Raw genomic sequence first — 20,119 nt, 5'->3', positions numbered from 1 at the left:
GACAGACACACACACACACGCAACCAAACACATAATCCCCTCCAGACAGTATGAAACCAGTGTCAAATAGTAGGCTAACATGACACTAATAGTATTACAAAATTTCGTATACTTGCACACTTTACATTTCCGAGGAAAAAAGCATACTTTTTATATATTATTACATATCCATCAGAATTACATCATCAGTTTCAAAGAAAAAATTTTGACCCACCTGAGAATATAATAAATTCCCAACAATGTAATAGGTATTACATTATCAGTAAAAGTGTTATTACAATATCAGTCAGGACGTTTTATTACATTATTGGTCAAGTTATTACATTAACTGGGTTTTATTACATTTTCAATCAAGTGCAAATTTTATTACATTTCCAGGAGTTATTATATTTTCAGGAAATGATTACATTATTGGGTGCTACAAGGACACATGGCTCCATCACATCTCCATATCTTCGGAGGGATTGCCCAGTAGAGGAACAAGCTAGCAGCTCTATTCACCTGACACCATGCAACTGCACAGCTCACATGAAATGAGGCAAACTGCTGACTGAATCATGCAATCTGTGAAATAAATGTGGTTGACCATTGTGGTTGTGCACCGCTGTCTGCTTGTGGAAATAACACACACACACACACACACACACACACACGCACATGCACACACAATTACATGAAAAGTCAGATATATTCAAATGGTAAAAAGGCTTCAAATAGCTAATAGCTAGAGCATTACATAAAAATGGGTTTCAGCTATCTTCTTTGGTGATAGGTATATTTTTTTGTGCATCTCTTCTTCCAAATCTTCCTTTAAGACCTCAGGTTAAATCCAACAAGAACATTCTCCCTTGTCTGTCCTATTGCGTGAAACTGTCAGTAAAGAAAAAAAATTGTTGTTAGCGATAAAAGATATCCTTGAAGTGTACGGACCTTGTACAGGCACAGCACACGACTGTCATTTGGTACAAACCTTGTCTGGTTAGGACATTTTTTTTTCTTTTTATGATGTGCCATTAATTAAAATCTATAATTAGAAATGAAAGCCAAAGAGTCAGGCATGCTAATTTGAAACCTCAGTGCAGACAAATGAAAAATAAGAATTTTTTTTTTTTTTAGAAATTCAGCTCTCCCTTAGTTACTCCATTCTGTCCTGTCTTAAAGCCAGCCCTGATCATTTGTAACGAAACCCTCCAAAAGTTTATTATGTAAAATTCTGATTCGAAAACGGCACGAAAAACACATTAACAGCCAACAGAGGGGGAGAGCATCCGAGCCTGCAGATGGCTTTGTCAGGCTGCAACTGGTGCCGCTACTGTTTCCTCCATGCAGCCATGGACCTGGATGGATGGCTAGTGGCATGAAAATGAATTTTTAATCACTCAAAGACCATTAAGCAGACAGGGTTTATGTCTCTGGCTGCTGGCTTCAGATTGGAGGGTGGGAGGGAGAGGGAGAAACGGAGAGAAAGAGGTTGACAGGAAAGAACAACCAAGGTTGTGACAGACAGAGGGAGAGAGAGGAGCGAGAGAGAGAGAGACAGAAAGAGAGAAAGGACCACAGAGAGGACGAGAGAGAGAAAAAAGGGGCTGATTTTGTCTAGTGCCATGTAAGCACACATCTTTACATGTGCACCTGTGAGAGTATGAGTGTGTGTTTGTGAGAGACACAGACAGAGTGAGATAGAGATGGAGAAATGGAAGTATGTAGGTGGATTGGGGAGATGGATGCACGTTTGTGGAGCTGAGCGGTAGCACATCTCATGGTGCGAGCATCTAAAGCCAGCAACCTCCAGCTGGTGTCAGGGTAGCCGAGCTGTCAGAGACCAACATTTCTGTCTGCACTGCAAGGGGACAGAGAGGAGAGGAGCCTCAGGTGTGCCTCAAGGGCCTCACACAAACACACACACACACACACGTTTTCCTATACACATTTGTACGCAGATGGAACATCACATATTGGAGACTCACATGAAGCCTGAACAGAACAAAAGAATTGAAAGATGCTGACACACACAATCACATACATACACACATGCGCAAGAATGCACACACACGCACATGTACACAGATGGAACATTAAATATTAGAGACACACATGACACCTGAACATAAAAGAATCCAAAGATGCTGACATACACAATCACATGGATACACACACCTCATAACACGGCAAGCCCTCAAACGCAGCCATGTCTCCTTCGAGGTTAAGATCGATCCAGGCAGTATGAGAACGCAGTATGTATGGGAGAGAAAGAGAGGGTGAGAAAGACAGAGAGAGAGAGAGAGCGAGAGAGTGTGTGTGTGTGTATTTATCTGTCTAGGTTCAACTGTCCATTCTCACCGCAGAGCAGCTCAGCGGCTTGTGGCTTTGCTTTTTAATTGGTTGATTTGCAACCATCTCTACGCCTGTCTGCATTTTTGACACATGCTCACAACTAACACACAGGCATAGGCATAGTGTATATGCATATGCACGCGCACACACACACACACACACACACACACACACACACACACACACAATAATATGTGAAACACCGAACCTTACGAACATGTAACGAATATGTACCTGCACCCATGTGCAAGTATGCACACACATAGAAACCCAATATATACACGAAACGCACACGAGTATTTTGAGTCATGCCTGACACACACAAAAATACACACAACACCTCAAGCATATAAACACACCTACACTCTCACAATCACACAAAATGTGTGACTGCACTAATGAAACACAAAAACCTCACAAATATTCACACACACACACACACACACACACACACACACACACACACACACACACACACACACACACACACACAAAATCCAGCCTCACAGACAGTGCCACAGCGAAGGCCTCCATTTGCTATGCAGCACCAGCATCTCCAGCTGGCTCTCATTAATACACACTCAACTGACAACTCGCCGTTGCCATGACTACCCCCTACCTGTTGCCAAAGGGGATGGGAGTTTATGGCTTGTGAAGGCAGTACAAGAACTATCACAGTGCTATTCTCCCTCTTTGTGAGAAACCCACCGGCACTGCTATGGGCACGCTCAATTTATCCACCTGGGAACGGAGAAACTGCTCACAGATTCACTGCTTCAGTGTTTTGCAATGCAAGGAGCTGGATTACCCATAAAACCACGACAACCAAAAAAGATTCTTCTTCTTCTTCGGTCTGTGCAATTAAATCCAAATTAAAGCTCTTATTTTTTTATTCGATTCTATCGTCTGTTTTATTCATCATTCGCCACAAAGATTCAATCATAAGAGTCTTCAGTTTTATCCTACTTGGCTCCAGTTCTGGCCATGGAAAACTTCCTTAATCTCTGTGGGGAGACTGGGTCACTGGTTTATAATACATGAAATAAATTTTGAAAAAAAAAAAAAATCAGAGGCTTTCTGGTACTGAAAACGAATACTAATTCTGTTTACAATTCCTCATCTGCTCCTTGAGGCGATTGTCTTGCACAAACGTGCTCATCTCTGGAACAAACGGGATGTTTCACATTGTGTAGCGGAGTTTCAACATCCTTTCGGGAAGACGGTAAACAAGGCAAGAGCTTAGGCAGGGTGAAATGAAACAGAATGACTGTGACAGCTCCCAGCGGAGTGAGCCGCAGATACACAGTGCAGACGACCAATAACGCCTGCAGACTTGCACGTCTTTCTCAGTACTGTGTGTGTGTGTGTGTGTGTGTGTGTGTGTGTGTGTGTGTGTGTGTGTGTGTGTGTGTGTGTGTGTGTGTGTGTGTGTGTGTGTGTGTGTGTGTGTGTGTGTGCGTGCATGTGTGTGTGTTTTGCAATAAGCCATTTGAAATTGTAGTGTGGTCATTTTTATGACACTTTTCGCTGGGTTGATTTCATAGCACACATAAGTGGTTATAGTATCAAATTACTGCATTAATTTTTGTCTCTTGCACTCTTAAATCTGCATTGTTTCAGTGTTTCTGATTTTGCTCGCTGCTGCACCATTACATTTCCCAATAGGGACTTGTGAACATTGTGTTATCTTGTGCAGAATGCACATCCCTTTTTCTCCTCTTCTGATACACACACACACCATCTGATAATGGACAAAGCCACCTTTCACGCCTCACACACTCGAATACAAAGACAGTACCTGCACCACCCCCCACAGATTGATCTGTCCATTCAAACAACCCCCCCATTCCCCCTCTCCTATGTGTGGTCTCTCTCTCTCTCGCCCACTGACAAATAAAATTATAGTCATAAGCCAACACACATATGATCAAAACCAGAACCAGTGCTGTGAGGGCTTGTCAGGCTGAGTTGAGCAGGTGGTCCAGAGAAGATTTTGGCAGGTCATTTATATAGACTTCTACATCCATCTGCCACGACCTTCACCACTACCTTCATAATTATACCTGCGTCAAGACAGATCAGGTTTACACTTGGTCTTTGACACCCACATTCCTCGGCGTAACCAAGATTTTTAGAAGTTACAATTAGAAAGGAAAAAAAACATTCTAATACGCTCTTTAACCTTTATTTGAAGCATTACTATCTTGGTTCGTAACTTTTGGGGAGACAGGAATTTTGTTAGGCTGCCGGGGCCCTGATCCTCTAGCTGTTGGTCGCTTCCCATGTTTGTCTGGGAAACTGAAGCTTATTCTACTTCTATTTACTGTGACTCACTCTGGACAGAGCTATCAGCTAAATTACTAACATGCTAATATAACCATGAGTTTTGCCCGCATATGTAATATGCAACATCTGAACGACATTATATGGTCTTGATAATGCATAAGCATCAGTTACATATATGAAGTAAACGATTTTTCAGAGGGAATGCCCCCCCCCCCCCCATCCTGGCATTATTGCTGAACTGACTGAATTTTAACAAGACTATATCTGTCATGTCACAGAGTGAAAAAATACTGGGGTGTCTGGTGAAATAGGTGTCTCAGACATCTTCTGTGACCTGCGTCTCTACTGGATTTATGATGGAAACTCCTCAATTCCTAAGCCCCTTCATAGCTGAACCCCGTTCACATTGGGCTAGGGGAGGGAGAGAACTGGGTCAGGTTCTGGTTTGAATCTAGGTCGCTCACATAAGTATTTCACAGAGCTTAGCAATGATGAATTGTTAGAGGGTGAGTAACTTCACTTGAGACAAAGTATGATATAAACGGTGCGTTTAAAAGCCTTGACATCTAAGATGGTAGGTACAGGGTGTGACATAACTTGAAGATGTGTGACGGCTCCGAGATGGACTTCTTTTTGAGATTTGTGGTGGAGTCTGGATTTCACCATTCAAAATTTGAATGTTTGAATTTAACCCTTTGTTGTTTGTGTGTGTGTGCGTCTTTGAGAGAGGCAGTCTTTGCGTTTGCCTTTTTATAATTCCATGCTTTGTGTATATGCATGTGTGCAGATGTGTGCTTCTGTTTTGCACAAATGCATGCATGTGTATATGTGTGCATGTTTCCCTGACCTGTTCCTGTCTCTCCAGCCAGCGGTCCACCATGGGGTGATTAGCGCTGAGCGAGGAGCGGGCCGTCTCTCTCTGGAACTCTCTCTGGTTGGCCCAGGTACCGGCATCACGAGGCAGGCTACGATACGTGTCCATGCCTTTACCCTGCAAAGAAAGGTACAGATCAGTTTGGTTTCTAAAGCTAATTCACTGCAGTGATTCCTCAATCTGCCTTTGGAATAACCTAATTGATAAAAATTGTAGATGTCAGTCTAATCACAGTAGGACATTTGCTGCATGTCCTCCTGACCAAAGGCTCCCCAAAAAAGATCTTCCTCTGCATTGTACCCTCTTACTACACAGTGGCTCGTCCTGTTAACACTTCAGTTTGTCTTGGCTTCCCCTGAAGTCTCATATTTAAAGTTATAGGTTTATTGATCATGTTAGCATGTGTAGCCAGTGCAATAAAATGTTAACTTCCAGTTGCTCTTAAAAATGAAATTTAAAAATGTAACAGATCAATGTCAATCCTTAATGGATCTACCACAAATAAAATGTGTGCATGAAAATGTGCACTGATGCTCCTTAATAAGGGATTAATAATAGTCTTTCCAAGAAGCATTCCCCAGTGATCTCTCTTCTTCTACGGTTCCTAGTAGGCCTGCGCAATAATTCAATATATATTTTATTGTCTTTTAATTATATTTTATCAGGATGAAATTCCGATATTGTCATATTGTGATACATAATTTTGTTGTCTAAATTAATAATAAGGAGAATCTATTAACACTTCTCATGAGGTTTGAAATATTTGAGGCAGTATTATTTGAAAGCTAGTTTTGGTTTGATATACTTTACACTAGCAAACAATTCAATGTGATTGACCTCAGAAGGATTCTTAAATATGGGATTTTTGCACATCAGCAGATAATATATGTATATATAGATATTGGATAAAATTTCCTATATATAGCAATGATAATGTTTTCTAGTATATTGCCCAACACTAGTTCCAAGTGTGCTAACCTTTCTTGCCATCAACGCTCTCCGCTTAGCTACCTTCTTCTCTCTCTAATGGTTCCCAGTTAGCTACCTTCTTCACTCTCTAATGGTTTCCAGTTAGCTACCTTCTTCTCCCTCTAATGGTCCCCAGTTAGCTACTTTCTTTTCCCTCTAATGGTTCCCAGTTAGCTACTTCCTTCTCCCTCTAATGGTTCCCAGTTGGCTACTTTCTTTTCCCTCTAATGGTTCCCAGTTAGCTACCTTCTTCTTTCTCTAATGGTTCAGTTAGCTACCTACTTCTCTCTCTAATGTTTCCCCATTTAGCTACCTTCTCCTCTAACAGTTCCCAGTTAGCTACCTTCTTCTCTCTCTAACAGTTCCCGGTTAGCTACCTTCTCTCTCTAATGGTTCCCAGTGAGCTACCTTTTTCGCGCTAACAGTTCCCAGTTAGCTACCATGTTCTCCAACAGTTCCCAGTTAGCTACCTTCTTATCTCGCTAACAGTTCCCAGTTAGCTACCTTCTTCTCTAATGGTTCCCAGTGAGCTACGTTCTTCTCTCTTTAATGGTTCCCAGTGAGCTACCCTCTTCTCTCTAATGGTTCCCAGTTAGCTACCTCCTTCTCTCTCTAACAGTTCCAAGTTAGCTACCTTCCTTTCCAGGCTGTTGGTGCCTGTAGAGTGGCGGGCCTTGAGGAAGCCTGCGGTGGTAGACCAGCGGGTGGGGTTTTTTCTAGATGGCGTTTCGTCCGCGGGGACCCGGGATTCTGCGCCACTGAATGGCCCGTTGAGGGTCAGCAGGGCCGGGTCGCTGCTGCGTCGCACATGGAGTGGCATGTCTAGTAGAAGGAGAGGAAAAGATAATGAGATGAGAGAGACTTGCTGATGACTGGGTTGGGTTGTTGCAAGTTTGAAGAAGATATACTATGTCGGTAGGGCTGGGTGATATGGACAAATCAAATATCATCATATTTGTGGTCCAAATATCTGTACAATATTGTGACGATATTGTGGGGATGACTATTGGTGCTTTCACATAACATTTACACAATCAGATTTGTGATAATAATCATGAGTAATGCCTATATAATAACTAAGTGGGTAAAGGCAAATAATAGGACAGCTAGAACAGTGGTAAGTTCAAAAAATTACATCAATTTACTGTAATGGAGCCTTTAAAACCAGGAAAAGACAACATTTATGCCATATTACGATATCACAATATCCAAAATCCCAGACGATATCTAGTCTCATCATGATATTATTAATGACTGCTGGGATAGGCTCCAGCATCCCCACGACCCTGAGCAGGATAATTGGTCTGAATAATGGATGGATGGATGGATAGATATTGCTCAGCCTTATATGTCGTCAATAGCTTAATCTTGGGTTCAACCATGTTTTTCTTTTGACAGCGGCAAAGGCGCAGACACAACAGACGTCCAACGTCAATTCCAACTATCATCATAAATGTCAGCAGGTTAAACAAAAACTCACTGCATATTCTGAACACTTCCACATCAGCAACAAGTGAATCATTTAATGTCATGTCAGCTATAGAGGAAACTAATAAGGATCTTGATTTAAGATGCAAATCTTAATGTAGTGAGAAAAGATGTTCCCCAAATCAAGAATAATAATCCTTTTTTTAAAATCGTGATCAACATATAGGGAAGAATAACGGGGATTTTTTTGTGTCTGTTTAAGCCTCTACTCTGACAGTACAGTCTCTGGTGACACAAAGCAGTTTTGTGTGGGAATAATAACGCAAAGAAGAGGGGCTATTGAGAAATGCTCGTGTAAGTGGATGCATCCATTAAATCTCTCAACTGTGCTTGAAAAGTTGCTGTGTGTGGGAGAGGGCCAGGGTCAAAATAACAACACAACCCTAACCAAGGGGCAATGCACACAAAAGACCACAGCCTGTGCTGTCACGGCGTCATGACACCATAACCACCCTTGCACTTTCAGGCCACTCCAAACCTCTGTGGCGCTCTCGGTTGGCTGACACGAGCCCGGCGGACCACACAAGAGAGATGGATCGCAAACTGAAAACGCTGCCTGACCGACTGTTTAAAAACGATGGAGACATCTTCTCAAGATGACGAGGCCAAGTGTCATGTTCCCGTGTCCAGGGGAGGTCTGGGAAGGGTTTCTGTTGAGAGAAGAGCCAGAAGGGCCTCTTCCCTGAGCTTAGCGGCCTGGTCCCACAATGTCCTCTGGGTGACACATAGACAGATGTTTATGATAACAGGGATTTGTTCATACAGGAAACATTGTGCAGGCCTCTCATGCAGGAGGTGGTGTGGTTGACAGAGCGTGAGTGGTTGGATAGTTGGCGCATGTATTGTTAGGTCCTGTGCATGCCATGACTGGATTTTGCAACTTGGAGTCTGTATGTTTGTACATGTATTTGCATATTTGTATGCATGTTTACAATTAATTATTTATGTACTGTTGGATTAGGTGCATGACAGGATATTAACTGTTTAAATCTGTTTTGCCATTTGTCTGTGTGTGTGTGTGCGTGCGTGCGTGCGTGCGTGCGTGCGTGTGTGTGTGTGTGTGCGTGCATAAGCAGTCATCCCTTTCAGTGGTTTTTGGTTGATGTGTTCGTGTAAAAAAGTAGATATTTGTTTGTGTCTACAAGGGAGGAAAAAAAATGAATGTTTGTGTATATCTGAGTCAACAATTATGCTGTGAGTGTGTAAGCGGTTGTGAAAGCAGTGCTAGGTCACCCGGAGCGTGGGAGCCATGATGCTCTGAGCGGTGGGAGGCAGCGCCAGATTTCCACTCATGGGAGACAGTTCAGCAGAGGAAACTGAACACAGTGTCCTGACAGGTCGGAACGCAGCCCCCTCAACTATGACTCCCAGAGGTCAATCTGGCACAAAACCACCAACATAGACCTCTTCAAACTCATAAACTGGCCGACCAAGAACATGACTATGTTATTAAATAGATGAGGTATAAAGGATTTTATTTGAGACAAAGTGGCGATGCCCATTTTAAAAAATGTCACTTAAAATTAATCATCCATCCATTATCCAACCGGCTTATCCTGCTCTCAGGGATGCTGGACCCTATCCCAGCAGTCATTGGGCGGCAGGCGGGGAGACACCCTGGATAGGCCGCCAGTCCATCACAGGGCCAACACACACACACACACACACACACACACACACACACACACACACACACACACACACACACACACACACACACACACACCTAGGAACAGTATGGCCAATTCACCTGACCTACATGTCTTTGGACTGTGGGGGGGAAACTGGAGCACCCAGAAGAAACCCACGCAGACACGGGGAGAACATGCAAACTCCACACACACACAGGACTACCTGGGACGACCCCCAAGGTTGGACTACCCCGGGGCTCGAACCCAGGACCTTCTTGCTATGAGGCGACCATGCTAACCACTGCGCCACCGTGCCGCGAAATCAATCAAATAAATCAAAAACATATGAACAAACAAATTATAAAACAACGTTTGCTAGATTTAGCTGCCTCCGTGAGCCAGATAAACCGGCTTGCTTTGGAAAAATCTTTGCACAAGTGCTGGGTCGGGTTTGAGCAAAATGAAGATGTGAGGAAAAGACAGCATAGCAGCCCAGTCGCTTTATTTGATAACACATTGGCTAACGCCTGCTAACCGTAAAAGCTGTCTGGCATGGGCCCAGGGAGTGGCCAGTACAACTGGAAATATCCCAGTATTAAACCACTGGCATAAACAAGAACAAAACCAACAAGCCTGTTTCTGAGAAGATGTGTTCAGGGAAAAAAAGTACGATTTGCTGATGTGGTCAAACGATATATTAAACAATGACGAACAACTGTTGGCGATTTGTTTGCTGGCATACCCAATTCAAAGAAATCCCAACAATATGTTGGGAGACTGCAAATGGATTATAAATCCATAATGTACAAATCAAGAAGTTTGGATATGCAAGACTTGCACATCCTAACATGTCCTTTGTCCTTTAATCTGCGGTCTCTTGTCTGCAGCGCTATTGACTTTAACCAAATCAAACAACATCACAGCAACTTTGCTTTCCAATCCAGTTCAATCCCATACAGATGTATTCATGAGAAATTTGGCAACGAGCCATGGTCCAGCTCGCATCAGCTATTGGAAACTAGTCCCACTGGACAGTTATTAAATGAAAATAATGAAATTAAACTCCCTTGTGCACCTCCGCCATGTCAGATTTTTTTTAAAAAACCATTAAAATTCAACTGATGAGATTCAGTGTCATCAATTATTCGAGATTAGAGTTCATCAAGAAGGCGGTTAAACTGGACCTGGCAGGTGTGATCGAGGTAAAGATTTCCACTCCTTAATGAAAATTCACATTTAAATCTTATCAAAAAATCCAATTAGGACAGATCTGACTTCCCAGGTCCTCGGTGTGCGCGTGTGTTCTGGAGCTGCCAAATTGATCAATGCACTCCCCAAGGTCATTAGTGGATGTAGTTAATGACCTTCTCCAGATAATAATGATATTTTTGAGAGATGTCAATTGCAAAAAATGTTATATTGTGTTTGCATCTTTCTTTATTTGTGAGTTTGTGGAAAAGGGGTATTGATATAGTGAGAGAGCAAGGCAGAAAGAGAGACAAAGTATGCGAGTGCATAAGAATGTTTTTCTGTTCTTATGATCTGTGTATGTCTGTGTCTTTTTTGTGTGTGTTTGTTTATTTTCCTTGTGCATTCGGCTATGTGTTGGTGCATCCATTTCTCTGTGTTGGGGCATCCATTTCTCTGTGTAGCCGTGCATGTGTGCATCTTTTTTTCTTTGTTTTGTATGTTTTTCTGTGTGCGTTGGTACGAGCTTTGCTTGCTCCAACATTCAACAAATCATCTAACAAGAGCCATTTTAATACTCGGACTCGACTGCAGATGCTAATTACAGTGGGGGAAGAGACTCGGCTGGCAAAACTGCAGAGGTGGACAGACTCTGTGTTCCATATGATTTAGGAAGCAGCCAATAGAACCAATTAGCCACTTTGGCCGAGGACCAAACAGCTATCTTTTGCCTCAAATAAGGCACCCTTGTCCAATTAACAGAATTTATGGACATGAAGTACAGTACCGTTGGGCCGTGACAAAGCAATTTGTGAGGTTTCCGATATATTGCTACAGTTTGCTGACATGTAAATCCACGGGGATATGGAAAAGCGTGGAATTGAGAACAATTAAGTGTGACCGGTGCGCGGTATGATTCGGTAGCTAATCTCTTGTTTGTGAACAGGTTTGACTTCCAGAGGGCAAGCTTTAGAATGATGAAAAAACATACTTCTGAGGTCAACGTGTCACACTAAAAATCTTTGGCTACATATCTATCCATCTTTGACCAGCCAGCCATCATCCCTACCTCTATCCATCTGTCTATCATCTATCTATTTATCCATTTAACTATCATTCATCCATTTATCAATTTGGTAATTTACCCATGTGTCCACCCTTCTCTCTTTCCATCTACTGACCCATCTTTTTATCATCCACCCATCCTTTATTGCCAATCTAAACATTTAGCCATCTATCATCTGTCCGTCTATGTATTTTCCATCTGTTTATCTGGGAACCCTCCAATCCATCTATCAGTCTACCAATCTATCTTGTCACTCATCTTTTCTTCTCATTTAAGATGCTCCAGCAGCGTGCAACGTACTGGTTCGCAGGGCAGAAGGCGTGACTTCGATCTCGCTGGCCTGGTAGGGCTGGAAGGCCGAGACGCCGGGGGTGCTCAGCTCTGAGGTGAACAGGTCAGGACTCTGGGTCCCCGTGGAGCTGGCACTGGTACCATCAGCCCCATGGTGGGGCTCCTGCTCATCATACACCGCTATGAGCTGTGAGAGAGCGAGAGAGAGAAATGTTAGAAGAGAAAAAGAAAAGGAAAATAGATTTAATTTCAGAACACCATTGAATCGTGGCCTAAAAACTCATTAAAAAAAGCAGTGAATAGGGATGACAAACGCTGTTGCCTTACAGTTGCTAAAGCTTTCTGAACAGCATCAGTAATGGGGTACTGCCATGATTTTTTTTTTTAATTCAATTTTCATTTGGTGTAAAGCAATAATAGAAGTGTGATATCCATCTGTTTTTCTACTGAAAATCTGAAATGTTGAGTTTAGTCAAAGGTCATCTTGTTTGAAAAGACATCCTATATAATTTCATATCTGTCAATAACAGAAACCCATGTGTCTATTTCTGTCGGATTCTGAGTTACAACCTTCTGAAATGCCATGATGTGGAGGGTGACCTTTGAAGGTGACAATGTAAAAGGTCATGGTGAGCGAAAGCAGGACTTCCTGTTTGTCAACAACAGTAATCAAGTGGCTCTCTGTAGCTGTTAATTAAGAGTTAAAGCTTTTTCAAATCCCATAACTGTGAAGTTTGAACTTTCAAGTTGACAGGGTCATGCTGCCAAATGACAATCTTTGTAATAATAATAATAAAAAATTAAACTTATATAGCACTTTTCTAACACTCAAAGTCGCTTTACAATAAATGGAGTGAAACAAGACAACAGATAAACATAACACAAACATACAGGGGTGGATGGGAAGGGGGGCTACGAGAGAGAGAAGTGGCAGCCACACACGACGCCAGCAGTGCTCTCCCACTTAAACACATACAAAAAACAAAAACATTGTGAATTAATCTGTCAATAAAAATAGGCTATCTGCAACCATTTCTGAGCGATACTGAACTATATATGTAGCGTTGACTGACGGCGTTGATCTCCTATATGTCAGACCTTATCAACCATTAAAACAATGGTAAATGGACTGCATTTATACAGTGCTTTTCTAGTCTACTGACCACTCCAAGTGCTTTACAGTGTACACCTCACAATCACCCATTCACACACACATTCATACACTGATGGTGGAGGCTGCCATGCAAGGCGCCAGGAGCAGGAGCAGTTAGGGGTTCAGTGCCTTGCTCAAGGATACTTTGACACACTCTCTGGAGGAACTGGGGATCGAACCAGTGACCTTCCGATTACGAGACGACCCACTCTACCACCCCAGAAAAACAAATATGACATTTTTTGATCAAGTTATGGAAAATAGTAGGGTTATCTCATATAATTTGTCTCCTCAGTTTAATTTCGGGCCTTTTTTTTGTTTTTGTTTTTTTTGCAATGTTTGTAACACATGAACCAACACTTAACAAACATAGAAGGAAAAAACCAGAAGCAAACAGGACCAAACGAAAAACCCTGACCTAAAGGGAGCAGGATAAAAATAAAGCCCGGCCTGTTACGAAGTTAGACACAGACAGACAGACAGACAAACAGGCAGAGACAGACAGACAGACAGCGACAGAGACAGACAGACAGGCAGGCAGACAGAGACAGAGACGGACAGACAGATAGAATTAGCTTTGGTAAAGTATAGCTTTATTTCTCTAAAATTGCTGTCAAATATTCTCGAAGGATGATGTGTGAGCTGTCTCTACATAAACTGACGGTGACCTTTACTCAGAATCACTTTCATCAAGCAGCATGAGCACAAGAGTAAGTGTGTGCTTATGGTACAGCATGGCAGCAGCAGACTGAGCCTGCAGCCCTCACTGCCAGGCTGAGGGCTTTGATTCCCACTGGGGCCTGTCCCGTGATGAACTACATATGGTCACGGTACTTTAAAATGCTTTGAATAAAAGAATATTGGCATGCGGATAAGAAGCCCTTCAAGACCTAACACGCAGCGCAAAAGGGACATGGGCTGATTTAGGCTTTTCATTTCAAACCGACATTCCCAAAAACTCATTGCAGCCAATCATATACGGTCCTCTTCTCATTCAAATGACTGACTCAGGACTTCATTTCCTCCGCTTTCGTATCAGCCTTCAAAGCTCTTATCCTATGGAGATTTGATTAACTTCCTGCTCTTCAAAGCCCTTTTACTGGATTAATGACGAGATCAACAGCATCTTTCCGTGGGTCCTTAGGGGCCTTCGTTCAGCTGCCTTCGGAAAGCTTCCAAACCCAACCTGACGCAACTATCCACTGTGTGCTTCACTTGGGTTAGTAAGTGCCCACAGTGAACCCCTGGCATTACTAGACGTTAAGGGATGAAGTAATTTAGTTATCGAGTGTCTCCAGTTAAAAAAAAAAACCATTAGTCGCAAACCCCAATGATAAGCCTGGTTTTAGCGCGCTAGCCAAACTTCTGAATTCTCTCAAGCTATAACCTAGACTAGAGCCTATAATGTAGCTTTAAGTTAGCATAGCGATAACAATAAACACATCGTCTGCATCTACTGGTGATTGTGGGAGCTGGATGAGATGTTATGCGCAATGTTCTGAGGTTGTGCACCACCCATACACTACAATGGGTGCAAAGATGTGCACATGCACACATACCCAGACACACCCACGTAAACACAACACTGCAGAAAAGCGAAATAAAACGCAGAAACCGCATGCTCAAAATGACACAAATACCCATGAGTGCATAAACTCGGACTGCTACCCACACACAAATGTGCACAGAAAATGGTGGATTGCAAAAAGAAGAACCATAAAGGAATGCACACCGATACACAGATGCAAGCACACAAGACACACAGCCCATTCAAATCCAACCACTATTGTTCCAGCACATTAAGCCTTCGTTTCAGCCACATTAAGCCTGAGAGCAGTCGAATTTATGTTGCACAGGCAACCTTACCGGTTGTAAAGGGCCCTGGAGGGTGCGCGCACAACACACACACACACGCACACACACACAGCAGTAGTAGTACACATATTCAGAGACCTCAGGACTCTCATCATCCCCTTCACATAAAAAAGAAACTGCTCACATTTACTTTCAATTAGAGCTTGTTTGACCCAGGGGTCAATTTGTAGTCACAGTAACGGTGGTAGGAAAAGTCAAAGGGCAAATGAGGGATTTTGGTGGAAAGGGACAAAATGGGGGTTGGGAACCGATGTGTGTGGTGTGGGTGTGTGGCATTAAGGAAGAGTAGAAAGGAGAAAGACAGATGCACAAAAAGAAAATGTTAAATGACAAAAGTGACAAAAATAGTGATAAAAAGGAGTGATGAGAGAAGAGAAAGAAAAATATGCCCGCTTAAGAATGTCATTATACACACAAATGTTTATTTCCCAGTACTCTAATTGTAAAATTGTCGCTTAGCTAAATGGACTTCCTACTTCTTAAATTCCATTCACACTGTACAGTGCAGATCCATCATTCTGCAAATTGCTTTTACTTCCCTTGCCTACTTATACCAACAAATCCTGGCATGTTCAAATTTACTTGCTTAATAAAACAAATTCGGGTTCCTATTCCCTGTGTGCTTATCTGAGTGTGTGCATTGCTGAGAGACAGATGCAAATAGAGGTGGGGGAGAGAGAGAAGGTGAGACAAAGAGAAGGAAAGCGGGAGAGAGACGGGTGAGGAAAACGGAGCAAGAGTAAGAAAGTGATGTGTTCTAACTCTGTGTACATGCATACTTATGCGTGCATGTCTGCTCATATACTCCCTTTCCTATGCAGGACTGTCAAAAGGCCTTCCTCTCCGTCCTCATTAAAGCAGAGTCCGCCTCCTGGTTCTAACCCATCAGCCTGGCCCAAGATGACCGTGTCAGTGAAACCCCCCTTCTCATGGCCGCTCCCCCGAGGACGCCCCGAACCCCTCCTCCGTTTACAACCGCATATGGTTGCCATTACAAGGCGACCTGCCCGGCTGAAACACGTTACAGATACGGTGCGGCTGTTTATTCAAGGCTCCAGCTCTCAGGCCATCTGATATTATCACAAAGCAGAGGGAGATTGTAGATAAACATCCAGCTCATACTGTACTTAAAGCATTTTATAATTGTGGTTGTTTAAGCACTGGCCCAAAGCTCCAATAAGTCTTAGGACAAAGCTGATGCCATTTCAAACCCTGACCTGTTGTTGACAATCAACTCAGGCAAACCTCACACTGTAAAGTATGCATATGAAATGTCGACTGTATAATCACATGACAATTACTCATGGGAAAAACAGCTTATAAATTAATGCTACAGCACTGCAAGCCCAAATGCACAGGAGGAAGTACTGCCCATGGCTCTGATATCGACCCCTGAGAGCCCATTTTGAAACAACAGTTTGCTTTTGCTAGAAGTTGAAACATTCCTGACCCCGTGCTCGCAAATTGTCGAGGGGTAAATCATGGGACCTTCTCAGCGCTGCAGGGTAAATCGTGACACATTTGGCCCTTCGATGCAAAAAAAAAAAAAATCCAGTGGAAAAACGGCTAAAAAGAGGTGTTTTCAATCCAGCAATTTTATGCAAATTCTCAAGTTAAAAACATGGAAAGCTGAATGAAAATGCAAAAAAAAAAAAAATCAGGGATCTGAATGTCTCCGCATTGCAGGCTATGCATCTACATCGGTCACCAGCCAAACTTAATGCCAGCTTGACTTTACTTGTATTTCGCCCTGTGTAATAATGTGAGTGAGTAGGCTGTGGTAACTGTAGAAGGGGCTGGCCTCGGCTGACAGTTACAGAGAAGATTTTTTTACTGATTTTTATCAACTGGAATTGTTTGGCAATTTAGGAAAATTACAAAGAAGACAGCTTTCACACGACTATTATTCCTGCTTCATGTTTTGTCGAAGTAAAGGAGTTGTTCTGTATGTGCTGTGAAGGGCCCCTATTCAAAGCTAATGACTGACTGCTGACAAGCAGTGGCCTGACCCAGCCATGGGAGAATTGCTGCTATCTGTCACCACACATGCACAGGCGGGGCAGGCATGGGCACAGGCACACGCACACGCACGCACGCACGCACGCACGCACGCACGCACGCACGCACGCACGCACACACACACACAACGTTACACGCAATCAACAAGGGTGGTCTTCCCTGAGGATACCAGAAGATGTGTATTCTAAGAAACATGGGTTGACTGCCATCAGAGACTATATGTGTGTGCGTGCACACACACGTGCATGTGTAAGTCATAATGGTAAAATACTTTTCTTTTCTTTTTTTTTAAATACTACTTGGTTTTGTTTAAATGCCACTTAGTATGGCAGATGGATGAGGTCTTTTGTACGGGGTAATACAATGTGTAAGAGTTGTGATGACTTCAAGTTAAAGAGGGTATGTAGGGCTGACAACTCAGCAGATACTTTCTCAGTGCTCCGTATGACACATATTCTTAGAGTCAGGCACTACGAGCAGTAGGAGAGACCGGATTACTTGAATGTTAGGCCGGCACCTGACAAGTACATGCAGGAAACTGTAATCCAGGGGGTCTGGATGCTGTCCCTCCTGTTAAACAAATTAACTATAACCACCACCTCTGTGAAGCCGACATCCCTCCTGAAGAAGAAGACGACGAAGAAGAAGAAGTAGTAGTAGAAGTAGAAGTAGAAGAATTAGAAGTAGTAGTAGAAGAGCACACCGGTAGCCTCGCATGTATCTGAACTGGTATATTGCCCTATTACCAAATGTAAAAGACACATTGTTGTGGTGGCTCATCCCTCTTTTAGTGGCATGTTGTTTTAATAGATTGAAGACAGAAACCCCCAATCCCTTCTTCACACATCACTAGATTACTCCAGCTGACATGTAGCATGTGTTTCTTTGGCTTGTAGTTCAGGAAGTGTGTGGTAGATCATGTTCTGAATCAATACTGTAATAACCCTCAGGGTTCTGTCCTGGGTCCACTTTTATTTACTGCATACATAAACTGCTTGGGAGAAAATGTTCAAAACTCATCTGTCCGTTTTTAGGCAGATGATATGGTTATTTATTGTTATGCAGCTACTCTCAGCAAAGCTTTTGAGTATCTGAAAAATGCTTTTAACAGAGTGCAAGCTCAGCTTTATCAACTGAAGCTTGTCTTGAATGCCGAAAAAAAAATTATGGCGTTTTAAAACACTAGGAAGTTAGAGTTAAATCAGAGCATTGTTACTACTCAAGGTAAACAAATTGAGGCAGTCTCCACCTACAAATACTTGGGATTTTTAATTGATAACCACCTCTCTTTTAAGCCCCATAGACAGAGTCTGGTGAAAAAGTCGAAATTGAAGTTAGGTTTTTATTTTAGGAACAAGTCTTGTTTTTCTCTTGATGTCAGGCGAAGACTAGTTGAAGCAACATTCTTGCCTGTTCTTGACTATGGTGACTTACTGTACATGAACACGTCAGCCCATTGTTTCCATATGTTAGACACTGTGTATCATGGAGCATTACGGTTTGTTACAAACTGTAGAGCCCTCACTCATCATTGTGTCCTTTACTCCAATGTCAATTGGCCTGCTCTATCAACACGGCAACTTAGGTACGTTTTTATGTATAAGGCCATTCTGGGTGCCCTCCCCTGTTATTTATCTATCTTTCTGTCCATAAAACATGGCACTTATGGGTTATGGTCTCAGGACACCTTTCAAATGACAGTTCCTAAAGTTCAGACTGAGCTGGGCAAGAAGGTCTTTATGTTTTCTGCACCATCTGCCTGGAATAGCCTGCAGAATAGACTTAAACTCCAGGACTTGGTTACTCTATCCGAATTTAAAGGTATGGTTAAGTCTGTGAAATCTGAGTCTATTTGTAATTGTAAATGTTTCAATTGATAACAGGTTTGTATCTTTTCCCTTAATTTTTACACTATTTTGCACTTTGAGCTATTCTGTTGTCTTCATGTGAGTGTGTGCTGAAACTGATGTACTGCTGTCATTCTTGGCCAGGTCTCTCTTGTAAAAGAGATTTTAATCTCAATGGGACTAACCTGGTTAAATAAAGGTAAATGACATGAAATGAAATAAAATTAATACTTAACAGTCAAATGTATAATGAGTACAGAATTACTAAAACAAAATACACTGTGTTATAAAGAAAAGGGGAGTCTGATCACAAAACTAGACCATGTGACTTTTTTTTTTCCTGAGCCCTCGGATAGTTTTTAAATATATTTGGTGTAAGAAGGTCTTTCATGGTTAAGAACATGTAGGCTTATGGATACAGTTTAAGGGTGTTTGTGGGTCTTTTTTTGAAAGCCCTCTTCACCCACAACCAGGGTAGTTGTCTCACCAGAACCCACCATTCCCTTTGAATTGTTTTTTTTTTCAACAAATCAACCACTGACTATAATAAACCTGGAAGCCACAACAACAATTGTGCTCAACTGACATTGTAAAAACATCTGTTATCAATAAATCTCCTCCCAAAGTGACGTTGGAAGATTCTGAAATCCATCCCAAAGGCATAACTAAAATAATTTCCCCATAATCACTTCCTGATTTCTCTCCGTGTGCTTAACAGCATATTGTCTAAAGCTGGGGAATAACGGTCTATGAAACGATTTTCAAGAACTGTTTCTCCCATTTCTAGACTAGTAGAACCGCAATTAGCCTCCAGGACCAAATCTACCCATTAAAAATTCATTTTAGGACCTATAACTGGCTTTGAAAACAAGCTGATTTAGACATTATTGCCTGGTGAATTAGCCTGGCTGTCAATGAGAGAAGTGCCTTCGAGGGGCCTGCCCCCTACTGGCCATTTTCAATTTAGTACATGAGACTCATTGGTCCCCTGGTGCATGAGTGGTGATGCATGATATATACTGGACAGTTTTCCCTGTACAGACAGACAGACAGAGAGAGAGAGAGAGAGAGAGAAAGAAAGAGAGAGAGAGAGAGAGA

The 20,119-nt window shown here is 42.4% G+C and overlaps 1 protein-coding gene and 1 long non-coding RNA gene across 3 annotated transcripts in view; one reads left to right on the top strand and one right to left on the bottom strand.

The window, feature by feature from the left end:
• The window catches only part of LOC130123352 (partitioning defective 3 homolog), a 315,854-nt gene that overhangs the window by 185,382 nt on the left and 110,353 nt on the right, over positions 1-20,119 (bottom strand). For both annotated transcript variants that reach the window (XM_056292485.1, XM_056292486.1), the window contains exons 3-5: positions 12,137-12,314; positions 7,098-7,285; positions 5,468-5,611 (exon numbers count right to left, since the gene is read on the bottom strand). In XM_056292485.1, coding sequence (XP_056148460.1) covers positions 5,468-5,611; positions 7,098-7,285; positions 12,137-12,314 — 510 coding nt within the window. The remainder of the gene's footprint in view (positions 1-5,467; positions 5,612-7,097; positions 7,286-12,136; positions 12,315-20,119) is intronic.
• Positions 5,010-13,329, top strand: LOC130123353 (uncharacterized). Its single transcript, XR_008811314.1, has 3 exons — positions 5,010-5,126; positions 5,486-5,623; positions 12,113-13,329. It is a non-coding gene; the product is annotated as an uncharacterized LOC130123353 (long non-coding RNA).

Source organism: Lampris incognitus, chromosome 14, assembly GCF_029633865.1.
Source record: "Lampris incognitus isolate fLamInc1 chromosome 14, fLamInc1.hap2, whole genome shotgun sequence".
In the NCBI taxonomy this organism is placed as follows: Eukaryota; Metazoa; Chordata; class Actinopteri; order Lampriformes; family Lampridae; genus Lampris; species Lampris incognitus.
Note: the sequence above shows the minus strand (reverse complement) of the source record. Positions and strands in the feature narration are given on the sequence as shown.